Source organism: Odocoileus virginianus, chromosome 11 (genome assembly GCF_023699985.2).
Source record: "Odocoileus virginianus isolate 20LAN1187 ecotype Illinois chromosome 11, Ovbor_1.2, whole genome shotgun sequence".
NCBI classification, from domain to species: Eukaryota; Metazoa; Chordata; class Mammalia; order Artiodactyla; family Cervidae; genus Odocoileus; species Odocoileus virginianus.
The window spans coordinates 24832848-24844394 of NC_069684.1; the positions used below are offsets into that span (position 1 = coordinate 24832848).

The 11547-nt window shown below is 46.5% G+C and overlaps 1 protein-coding gene across 1 annotated transcript; it reads left to right on the top strand.

Annotated features, from left to right (window-relative positions):
• Window positions 1-360: 360 nt before the first annotated feature.
• On the top strand, window positions 361-11193 carry AADACL3 (arylacetamide deacetylase like 3). Its single transcript, XM_020902248.2, has 4 exons — window positions 361-1804; window positions 4629-4845; window positions 6583-6646; window positions 7871-11193. Exons 1-4 carry the CDS (start codon window positions 1634-1636, stop codon window positions 8643-8645), a joined length of 1227 nt encoding a protein of 408 aa, XP_020757907.2. The 5' UTR covers window positions 361-1633; the 3' UTR covers window positions 8646-11193.
• Window positions 11194-11547: the final 354 nt, after the last annotated feature.

Consider the following 11547-nt stretch of genomic DNA (forward strand, 5'->3'; position numbering starts at 1 on the left):
TCGGGGTACTATTATTATCCTTCCCATTTTACAGATTTGGAAATGGGGGGTCGGAGAGTATAACTTGCTCATTATCAGAATGCTGGCATTCAGCAGGATACAAATCCAAGTCTTACTAACTCAGGGTTTTTCAACCTCAACACTATTGATACATTGGACCAGAATATTCCTTGTTCTGGGGACCATTCTGTGCACTGTACGATGCTTCCCAACATCTCTGGGGTCCACCTGCAAGATGCCAGTGCCAGTTCCCACCCCATGGAGTGGCGAAAACCAAAAATGTCTCTAGACATGACCAGATGTGTCCAGGGGGCGGGGTAAAATCCCCTTGTTTAAAAACCACTGCCCTGACATGAGGGTGGGGGAGGTGGGAGACATGGCAGACATCATCATTATTACAGAGGATGAGGGACTATGTTGTTTGGGAAGATTCTGAATGCTGATATCAATCTCTGACCCCTGGAAAGACAGGTGAGTTCAGTTTTTTCTTTTCTGCTTTATGATGAAAAGGACGAAGCCTGTTCATTCATTCTTTCATTCAGTAGACGTTGCTGAGCACCCACTAAGTACCAAACCTTGATCTAGCCTTTGAGGAGAAAGCAAGGAACAAAACAAAAATTCCTGTCCTCAAAGAGGTTACATTCAAGGTAATATGTGAACAAGTGAAGCATGTGGTATCCCAGAAAATGATAAAGGCCATAGCAACAGAGTATGCAGGTGGGCCAGGGTGGGTGTAGGAATACTGCTGGGGACTTACGGTGTTAAATAAGGTGGCCAGGGTTGGCCTCACTCAGAAGGTGACATTTGAGCAGAGACTCACAGTAGGGGAGCAATTGAGGCCAGCTGAAGTCTCAGGGAAGAATGTTGCACAGGGAATAGTAAGTGCCAATGCCCTGGGGCCTCTGGCAGGTTGAGGACTAGTAAGTGCAACCAGAGTGGAATTAGGAGGTGGTGATGAGGTCAGAGTGTTGTTGGAAGGAAGAGTGTGGGTGATGTCCACAGTCACTTTGTTGTTGTTCAGCCTCTAAGTTGCATCTGACTCTGCAGCCTTGTGGACTACAGCATGTTAGGCTCCGCTGTTCTTCACTATCTCTCAGAGTTTGCTCAAACTCATGTCCATTGAGTCAGTGATGCCATCCAACTGTCTCATCCTCTGCTGCCCTCTTCTCTTTTAGCCTTCAGTCTTTCCAAGTATCAGGGTCTTTTCCAATGAGTTGGCTCTTCATATCAGGTGGCCAAAGTATTGGATCTTCAGCTTCAGCATCAGTTCTTCCAATGAATCTTCAGAGCTGATTTCCTTTAGGACTGACTGCTTTGATCTCCTTGCAGTCAGTTAGCCAAGGCCATTTCTAGTAGCAGTGCTAGATGCAAGTTTGGACTTTGGAGCTCTCCTTTCCAGCTGGGTCAGGTTACACAAGCCACTTCCCCCTCTGTACGGGCCCTGTCCTAGAACCAGGCCCTCACCTGAGTTTGTGACTCACCTAGCTGGACCAATGCTTGCAAAACATGGGAAGGTGGAGAGTGCAGGTGGTGCAAGTATAAGTGGAGCAAGTCTGCCAGCTCCCAGCTGTGTCAAATGGTCCTGTCCTGAGCACAGTCTCCTCTTGGCCTCTCCCACGGTAGAAACAGCAGGATGCTGATTTCGTTCCTCTTCCTGCTCCTTGCTACAGTTTGCGTGGCCTTCGTGGGTGTCGGACTATGGGTTTTCAGCAACCACTTCCTCACCACAGACATCCCTGCTGCCATCAGCCATCCAATGAGACTGCGGGTCTTCAACTGCATCTTCCAGCTTTTGATAACATGGGTGAGTTTTGTGTTTTGTTTGTCCCCTCCTCCAGAGAATAATATCCCTGGGTCAGGAAGATCCCATGGAGAAGGAAATGGCAACCCACTTCAGTGCTCTTTTCTGGAAAATCCCATGGACAGAGGAGCCCGGCAGACCTTTGCAGTCCATGGGGTTGCAAAGAGTTGGACATGACTGAGCAAGTTCACTTTCTTTCCAGGGAATTAAGAGCGGGATTAGGAAAACAATGGGCTGCCCTGGTGATTTAGACAGTAAAGAATCCGCCTGCCAGTGCAGGAGACCCGAGTTCAATCCTTAGGTCGGGAAGCTCCCCTGGAGAAGGGAATGGCTACCCATTCCAGTATTCTTGCCTGGAGAATCCCATGGACAGAAGAGCCTGGCAGGCTACAGTTCACGGGGTCGCAAAAGTCAGACATGACTGAGAAACCAACACTAACTACCTAGAAAAAGGACATACCAGTACTTTCAGTTAAATTAACAGTCACATCATGGCTGTGGAGGCTGACAGTGTATTACCAAACCTGAAGATTTTCTATTGGATAACATGATTCTTAACCTCTTCCTGATGTTTTTCAAGCTGGCCTCAGCTAAGAGCTACAACATTGATTCACTTAATCAAAATGATTAAGCCAAAAATGATTCACTTCCTCAGATAACAGAGAAATTCCACCCCACCTCCTGTCTTATTTTCTCCATGGCATCCACCATTCTGTGGAGTGGTGAAGACAGAGATAATTGTGCTGAATTTGGGGCCCGTGTTGGCTACCTGCTACCTAGAACCAGCCAACCACAAAATAAAGAGATGCAGCAGATGAGTAAATGAGTAGAGATGAGTGCAACTCCAGAATGTGACTTTTTAGAAAAATATTTTGTTGCTCTCGAGAGATGGAAAACTCTTTCTGTAATATAGTCAGATTCTGCTCCTTGTTGCTGGTTTGTATAATTTAATCAAATACTTGTAAGTAGATCATGGCAAGGATTGTGTAAATATTGCCAATTAGGATTTGCTATGATTTTCCAGAGGGCTGATGGAGATTGGATACAGAAGATACATTTAAGTCTCTTACTTCATGAAAAGTGATGGCAAGCACTTGTTCTCAATGTAACCTTGATGGAGGAGGACTCGGGGGCCAGTTTTCTTACCTATAGGGTCAGCTTGTACGAGATGGGATGGTTCAGTCCTGTGGTTTTCCTGGCCTTGACTCTCATAGTCTACACTTTGGGTTTCCAAATACAGTGACTCAATTTCCTCATCTGCAGGATCAGGGAAAGTAATAGACCCCAGCTTCATAGCACTTGGTGGGTACATAATGAGTTAATCTACCCAGAGTGGACTTTATGTGCCCAGTACAGAGTAAACTGTCCATAAATATTAGCCTTATTGCTATTTTTAAATTTTTTTTTCTACAAAGTTGTGTAACTGCTATGTGTCACTCTCCCTTCCCAGCTCTGAGGATTAGTGATGGGTGAAAGAAATAAAGCCCCAGACAGAGGTGACTTGCAAGCAGTCTGAACACTAGTGGAAGTGTGGGGTGGGGAGTCAGCAATAAATAAGCAAACTTGCTACAAATAAACCAAATGACAGAGTGGCAGGTGCTGTGAGGAGAGTAAAACAGTAGGGCTACAGTAGAGTATAGTAGGGTTTCTTAACCTGGACTTCCTAGAACCCCCAAGGGAAACAGAATGCAAGGAGCTCATGAGTTTGGATGAGGTGGAAATTGCCCCATTTTCACTTAACCTCTAATGCAAATGGGGTATTTCCTTCCATCATGCATGAAGGGAACAAATCACATTGGGACAGCAGAACCCTCAACTCTGTCAGCAAGAGGAATCACGGATATTCTCAGAGCCTATTACAGGCATAGCAGATTGCAAACAATCACATGTGTACCTTGTTCTTTTGAAATTATGATAGTGTTAGACCAGCCACTAGATCTTCCTATTTAGTATGCTAATAAGGAAGTACTGAAGGTATACTATTATAGCATACATTTACTCTAATATTTTTATAACTATATTTCAGTAAAATGTAATAATCCTATGTGTTTTATTTTATATATTCAAATGTATTCTGTGAAAAGGCCACAGACTTTGCTAAAAGCCAAAATGCCCTTGGTACAGAAAGGATGAGGGACCACTGGAAAGAGAGTGCCCTGGCAGAGAGCCCACGTTACTTATTTATATTTTTTATCATGCTAACTTACAGACATAGCCCAAGGAGACAGAATAGTATAAAGAGGCCTCAGACATTCAGCCCATAGCATTCATGATTATTGATTCTCAGCCAATCTCACTTTATCTGTGCCCCTACGTTTTCCCTCATTCCCATTTTCTTATAAGTGGATCCCAGATATCGTATTATTTTATCTAAAAATATTTCTGTAGGTATCTCTAAAAAACAAGACCTCCCTCTGCCCCACCATCCCTTTAAAAACACATAACCACTATTCAATTATCACTTATAAAAATAGCAGCAGGTGCTTAGGATGGCCATGATGACTAGAATGGTCCAGAAAGGCCTCCCTGGGAAGAGACCACACATGCAGCCTGAGGTGGGAGCCTTTCCAGGGTCCCTTGAGGGGTGGCCAGAGCCTGGTTTTGTGGGGCTAGATTTCTGAGGAGAGAGGATTGAGAGGTGCTGGTACTGGAGCAGTGAGGGTCTCGGTGAGGATGGATTTTCTGCAGATAATGGAGGCACAGCGGGGGACTTGCAGGCTTGTGGTCCAGTCTGCAGCCACTCCGCAGAGGGTACTGCGGTGATAGAGCCCTGGCACAGCACACTCTGAAACCCTTCTCATCCCATATCCTTTTCTCTCACCAACAGGGGATGATTTTTGAGAAACTGAGAATCTGCTCTATGCCCCAGTTTGTCCGTTTCTTTCACGATCTGCCACCACTAAGGAAGCATCCAGATGTGGTGGTCAAGGACCTCCGGTTTGGGACGATCCCTGTGAAGCTCTACCAGCCCAAGGCATCCACAAGTGGTCTCAGGCCTGGCATTGTGTTCTACCATGGCGGCGGGGGCATCCTAGGGAGCTTGAGTAAGAGTCCTTTCCTTAGATCCTTTGCCTGGAGTGTGATGTCCCAGAGCACAGCCGGGTGGACACACCTTTCAGCAGGAGGTGGCCCTCCTGTCATTTTCCCAGGGTCTCAAAGCTGCTGGTGTGACCAGGGGACACCAGGACAGTTACTGGGGCCCAGATCATATACATATGTATACATATCATACATACATATTAAGGGTTTCTCTGGTGGCTCAGACGGTAAAGCGTCTGCCTGCAATGCGGGAAACCCAGGTTTGATCCCTGGGTTGGGAAGATCCCCTGGAGAAGGAAATGGCAACGCACTCTAGTAAGTCTTGCCTGGAAAATGTCATGGACAGAGGAGCCTGGTAGGCTACAGTTCACGGGGTCATAAAGAGTCAGACATCACTGAGCGACTTCACTTTCTTTCTCTCTCTCTCTCTCTCTCCCTATACACACACACATACACACACACACACACACAATTCACATAACATAAAATTCACCATTTTAAACTGTGCAATTTGATGGTATTTAGTACATTCAAATGTGTGACCACCACCTCTATTTAGTTGTAAATAAGGATTAAAAACAATGAAAACTCAAGTGTGTTTCACAATAGGTATTGCTTGAGACAAATTACTGGTACAGACAGACAGAAGGACCAAAGAGTTGAGGAAAATTAATGAGGAGGGAAATGAGTGCAAAATTGGGTCAATGTTATTATATATCTTAATTTTTTCCATTGCGGAGAAATTAGGGAGAAGAACCACCTTTACATAGTACTTCTTGATCTGTGGAATGCCAGGGTCCCTTTGCTGTAGACTTTGAGAATAAGGGATTTAATACAACTGTGGTTTTGTTTTGGTTTACATAATCAATGATGGTGAGCCAATATCTATTTGTTGACATTATTAATATTAATATTTACATGGAAGATACTATGAAATCTGTGTAGAACCATAATCTCTTTTGTAAAATTTTTTTTAATTGTAGTAAAAGCCACATAATATAAAACATATTTATTGGTACAGTTCAGTGGCACTAAATACATCCACATTGTACAACTCTCACCATCATCCATTTCCTGAATTTTTCACCTTCCTAAACTGAATCTCTGTCCCCATTAAACACTTAGACCTCATTTCTCCTCCCACCACCCCCTGGACCCTGGCATCTACCAGTGTACTTTCTGATTCTATGAATTTGACTGTTCTATATTCTATGTACCTCATGTAAGTGGAATCAAACAGTATTTGTCTGCACCAACATATATTGGAAGCATCTCATCTGAGTCCCCAGCAGCCCTATCATTGTCGTTATATCTATTTTACAGAAGAGGAAATCAAGCCTCAGGGAGGTGAATGAACCTGCCCGGTACAACTTTAGGTCAAGCTAAAAGGAGGAAAACTTGGGATCTGAACTCAGGTCTGAATCTATAGCTTACCCACTGAACTACTGTACTCCACGGTCAGACATCTTCTCAGATGCTGTGAATGTACTGTAGAACAGATAGGGTTGCAGGTGGGGGGTGGGGGTGAGTCTTAAAGAAAGCTGTTGAGACAGCTTGACAGAGAGTGAGAAAGTAGAGAGGGAGGCTGACTATAGCTGGAGGAGGATCTGCAAAACCTTATTAGAATCAGCCTGGCCCTTTGACCTCTGAGGTTATCCTTAAGAAGGGGCAGGTGAGGATGGCTGGCAAAAGGAGCCCACTAACCTCCCTAGCGTGAACATTTCAAACCTTTCATTTTCTAGAAACACACCATGGCATATGCTGTAACTTGTGCAAGAAGAGTGATGCAGTGGTTCTAGCAGTCGGGTGAGTAAGGCAAGGATGCGGAGATGCTGGGATTCCAGGAGCCCCGGGGCAATAAAGGGGAGGGAGCCAGGAGTCTGTGGCAGGCAGGTGTTGAGGGATGCCAGGAGCAGAGGCTGTGAGGTGACGGTGAGCAGGAGGGCAAGGAGGAGAGAGGGGAAGGGAGAAGCAGGGAGAGGCGGAGATGGGGCATTCCTCCTGCGGTGGCCCTTAGGTATCTTTAAAGGGTTAGCAAAGAGATTTTTGGTTCTTCTTTTTTTTTGGTAATATGGGTTACATTTTTTTCTGGAAACCTGTATTTTGTACTGCCATTCCAACCTGGCCATCATTCTTGGTCACTGCTCCCTTTTTAAGGTGTTAATAATCTGTAAATAATCTATTAAATCCATTTTTGGAAACTGCATTAAGAAATGTTCTTTAGGAATCCATCTGGGAGTAACTGGGGGCTTAAAAAAATAAATAAATAAAGGGTGCCTTTAGAGCATTGCAGCCTCTGGAAACTGGATAGGGGGTGGTATTTGCAAAGTGCATCTGGGTGGTCTTTGCAAAGTACATCCAGGGCAGAGCTTCACTACCAGTGCATGTCTGGGTGGAACACTACTTGGAACAGAACAGTCCTGCACCTTCTAAACACTGACTACCTCCCTCCACCAAATGCGCACAATGCCCTGCGCTGTTACCAGGACAGCCTCAAACAGTGCCACATCATTTCCAAGTGCTCTGGAGAGGGAGGTCCACCCTGGTGAGACCCACTGAAGGAGGCAGGAAAAATGAAAAAGCCACTGTCTCTCCTAACGTATCTGGGTGATCTGGAACCTCAACAGGGCACGGAGACACCTGGAGAGACCCTCCCTGGGTCTCCTGCCTGCTGCCTGACACATCATCACCCAGGGCCTGGATGGTTCCTTCTGATCAAGCTCTTCCTGCAGTTTCATTTAAATGAACATGCAAGGAGGAGATATCCACTGCCAACATCTTGGTGGGGATATAGCCAGTGAAGTAAGTAAAATTGACAGAAGTCAGTCCTCAGATGTTTCTGAGCTCACGTGCCTGGGCATTGAAGGCTTTGTCTGTCATCTCATTTAAGCCTTCTACTTTGACTTCACCTTCTCAAGCTTCAGAAAAAGAACTTAATAGAAGAAATATGGGCAGAAGGATGTTAGACACAGGTGTTTGGGGCCCTGTGGGAGTGGTGAGTGTAAACCATATTTGTTGATTCCTTTTCAGATACCGCATGGTGCCTAAGCATAGGTTTCCAATGGTAGTAAGAGACTGCATGGTGGGTACAATCCACTTCTTGAAGTCCTTGAATAAGTATGGGGTGGATCCAGCCCGGATCATAGTCTGTGGTGACAGTGTGGGCGGGACCGTGGCAACGATTCTTTGTCAAAAGTTTGTGGACCGTTCTGATCTCCCCAAGATTCGTGCTCAGATCCTCATCTATTCCACTGTCCAGAGCCTGGATTTCCAGTCCCCTTCCTATCAGCAGAACAAGAACATGCCGCTGCTCAACCAGAATTTGACCTTCTATTGTTGGTGTGGTTACCTGGACATCAGCCCCTCCTGGAGAAGCACCGTACTGAAAGGCGCCCACTTGCCTGCGGAAGTCTGGGAAAAGTACAGGAAGTGGTTGGGTGCAGAAAACATCCCGGACAGGTTTAAGAAGAGAGGTTACCTGCCTGTGTCCCGTGAGCCCCTGAATGAGGCTGCCTATCTGGAGACAAACATCATTCTGGATGTGATGAACTCACCCTTGATTGCAGACGATGAAGTAGTGTCTCGGCTCCCTGAAGCTTGCATCGTGAGCTGTGAGTACGATATACTTCGGGACGAGTCGCTGTTGTACAAGAAGCGGTTGGAGGACCTGGGGGTTAGAGTAACTTGGCACCACATGGAGGATGGTTTTCATGGAGTGTTGACCACCATTGACATGAGATTCTTTTACTTCCCCTGCTCCTCGAGGATTCTGGATGCTGTGGCTCATTTCATAAAGGGGCTGTGACCATCTTCCTTCCTGCTGCGGTTGCAATAGTGTGGATTCTGCCATCATCTGATTCTCATCGGGGGTCCCTGTTGTTCATGTTGGTGATGCTGGGTAGGGCTGGGGAGAGTGTGGAGGTTACCATGTCATCTTACTTCAGGTTCTGGAATCCTAGAATGCATGTCTCTGATGTCTAAAAGGAGAACAGCAGAAGAGACAGGTCTAGGGGAAGGGTGGGCTCTCTGTCCATGATCCATGATCACTGTCAGGGAAAAATCAAGCTGACATTCTTCAGTGACCATTTGCAAGAGGGAATGAGCAAGTAAAGACCATTCATGGCCTCCCTGAGGGAGAGTTCATGCTTCCCAGGCTGATCCAGGCTGTGGGCAACAGGAGTGTCTACTTGTCTGGGCCTTGGAATAAGCTGGGAGCATCATGTGCAATCTCGTGGGCCTTTTCCAATCTGGCTCAGAGGGCAGGGGTCCTGATGTCCTAGTGCTGGGTTGTGGTGCAGAAACTGGTTTCATCTTCCTCCTCTGGGTACATGGTGACATTTTTCCTGCCCTTTCTCTGTCTCTGAGCTCAGAGTCTCAACTGCCTGGACTGGAAGAGTGAAGATGGATTGAGTAGGTTTTCCATGGTAGTTGACACTTAGTGGTAGATAAAGACAGACTGGAGCTCTTGGAGTCAAAGTCAGGCATTCAGCCAAGGGCTTGTAAACAGTATTATATGTGCTCAAGGAGCAGAGTCCAGAGGAAAGCTAAGTCCCAAGCCGGAGACCTATGAAGATGAAATCTGATCAAACTCAGACATGTCCACAGTGGAAATCAAAGGAGGGCCCAAAGAACTGAAGATATGTTAGTGAGAACTATCACTACTTTAAGACACAGAACTAGCTCAAACTGGCCTAAATCAAAGAGAGAATGTATTGGCTAATGTAGCTACAAATTGCAAGGATAAATCAGGCGTGGTTTGATCCAGGTATGCAACCAGTATCACCAGCTATGTTCTCTTTACTATAGTCCATGCTTGTGAACTTCACTGTCCCCTCTCTAGATTTGGCCCTGAGTACCTCCAGGCTTGTCTTTTCCCATAGTCAAATTCATTATAATGAACTTACTTCTCAGCAGTCTCAGCAGAAATCACACTGCAATTCGATGACTTTGTTGGTTTTCTGAGTGGTGTATCCAGTTGCTAAAACCAAGAATATGGAATGCTATGAGTGACCAGCCCCAAGTCCCATGCCCTCCTTGGAGTGGAGGGTGGGATCAACTCCATCTGGTGCTTGGATGGGCATGGGGGATGGATGAGTTCTCCCTCACGTCAACACTTACTCTACTGTAGAAGCTCAACTGAAGCCTGAGTCAAGGTCCTTGGAAGTGGCAAGAGATGTCAAGGACCACTGGGCAAGTTGACCACTTGCCACTCAGGAATAAAAATTCCTTTGAAAGGGATAGCCCAAGCTCTCAGGATGACCCCACCTGGTCCTCAGCAGGCTCTGCTCCTGACTGGCCAGTGGCTTTTATAGGCCAAGAAGCAAAGGACCTGCACAAAGTCTACTGCACAAAGGGCCCCATGTTTGCCCTTAACTTGCATTCAGGTGAATGTTCAAGCTGACATGTGGGGCAGAGAGGAATCCCACTGGATGGCTTCTTGGTCCATTCACAGCAGGAAGAGCAGCTTTGTTGGAGAATTAGGAACAACTCACTACAAGCACATAGCTTGCTGGCCACTCAGCTGTTAGAGAGAATTGTCCCCTCTGAAACAGGTCTCTGAGCTGACTGGTGGCCTTGGGCCTGTATTGTGGCCTTGGTTCACCCCCAGCTCTGGAGATAGGTGGAGGGAAGTGAGCCAACCTTCTGGAAATTTTGGTGGTCAGCTCTTCAATGGTGGGATGGTGAGGAGTAGGTGAGCCACAGGAAGATGGTGCCCAGGGGAGATAGTGGGTTACCCTTTCACCCACTTGCACTAGGGTATGGAAGAATGCTGGGTGGGCTTATTTCTGAGGCTGCTTCCTTCTGCAGGCTGTGGGAGAGATGAAGCCCTTTCACCCACAATGGTTGGTTTGATCTGGGGACATGATACTCCTCTCTTCTCCTTTATGCTTCCTGGCCGTCCTTCCTGCAACCTGTTCCTGAGGCTCAGGGAATGGAAAAGGGGTAGGAATGAATGTTCACTGAGAGTCCGCTGCACGCTAGGCTCCATTCAGGGCTGTTTAAACCTGCCACCTCACTGTGATGAAAAACAGCTATGCTGGGTTGCTGCCTAGGCATTTCATGGTATGACAGCTCTGCTCACATCCCGAGTCTGGACATTATGATAAAGACCCGTACTTAGGATTCCCACCACAAGTTCCTGCTTCTCCCTGGTCATCTTTTAGAATAACCATTCTAGAGTTGAGCCTGTGAAAATTTAGTGACCTCCACCCCAACACCTTAGAAGGAATAGGTGCTTGCTTGCTGTCCTCTTCTTCATCCCCTGCTCACTTGTGACCTGGAACAGAGGACTGCCCTCGCTGCCCCTGCTCACTGCACACCCCCACCCCACCCCCATTTCTGGGATCTGTAAATAATAAATATTGTGACTTCACCTGCTTTGTGTGAGTGTATTGAAATTGTACTTTCAGTTGAAATCACCCCTAGGTGTTCACTTCCTCAAAGAGAGAGTTTGGATGCGGGGGGAGCTCCCTGTTGACCCTGTGTGAGGCGCTGGTGTCCCCTCATTCAGCAAGCCATCATCACCAGTCTTAACTTCACACACCAGCTATGCCGTCCTGCTCCACCCCACCCTTCACTGTGTGTACCGTGAATTCTACAGACTGTGTACTCTTAAGCCCATTTTACACATAAGGAAACTGAGGCCCAGAGATATTAACCACACTCATTTCCTGACCCTTTCTAGTCAGGCTCAAGGTGAGCTGATT

What these genes read in the sequence shown, in the direction of transcription:
- AADACL3 (XM_020902248.2), top strand. Translation starts at nt 1,634, where the DNA reads ATGCTGATTTCGTTCCTCTTCCTGCTCCTTGCTACAGTTTGCGTGGCC. An exon ending in TCCAGCTTTTGATAACATGG is followed by an intron (nt 1,805 to 4,628) that starts GTGAGTTTTGTG and finishes TCTCACCAACAG; the next exon opens with GGGATGATTTTTGAGAAACT. An exon ending in GGGCATCCTAGGGAGCTTGA is followed by an intron (nt 4,846 to 6,582) that starts GTAAGAGTCCTT and finishes TTCATTTTCTAG; the next exon opens with AAACACACCATGGCATATGC.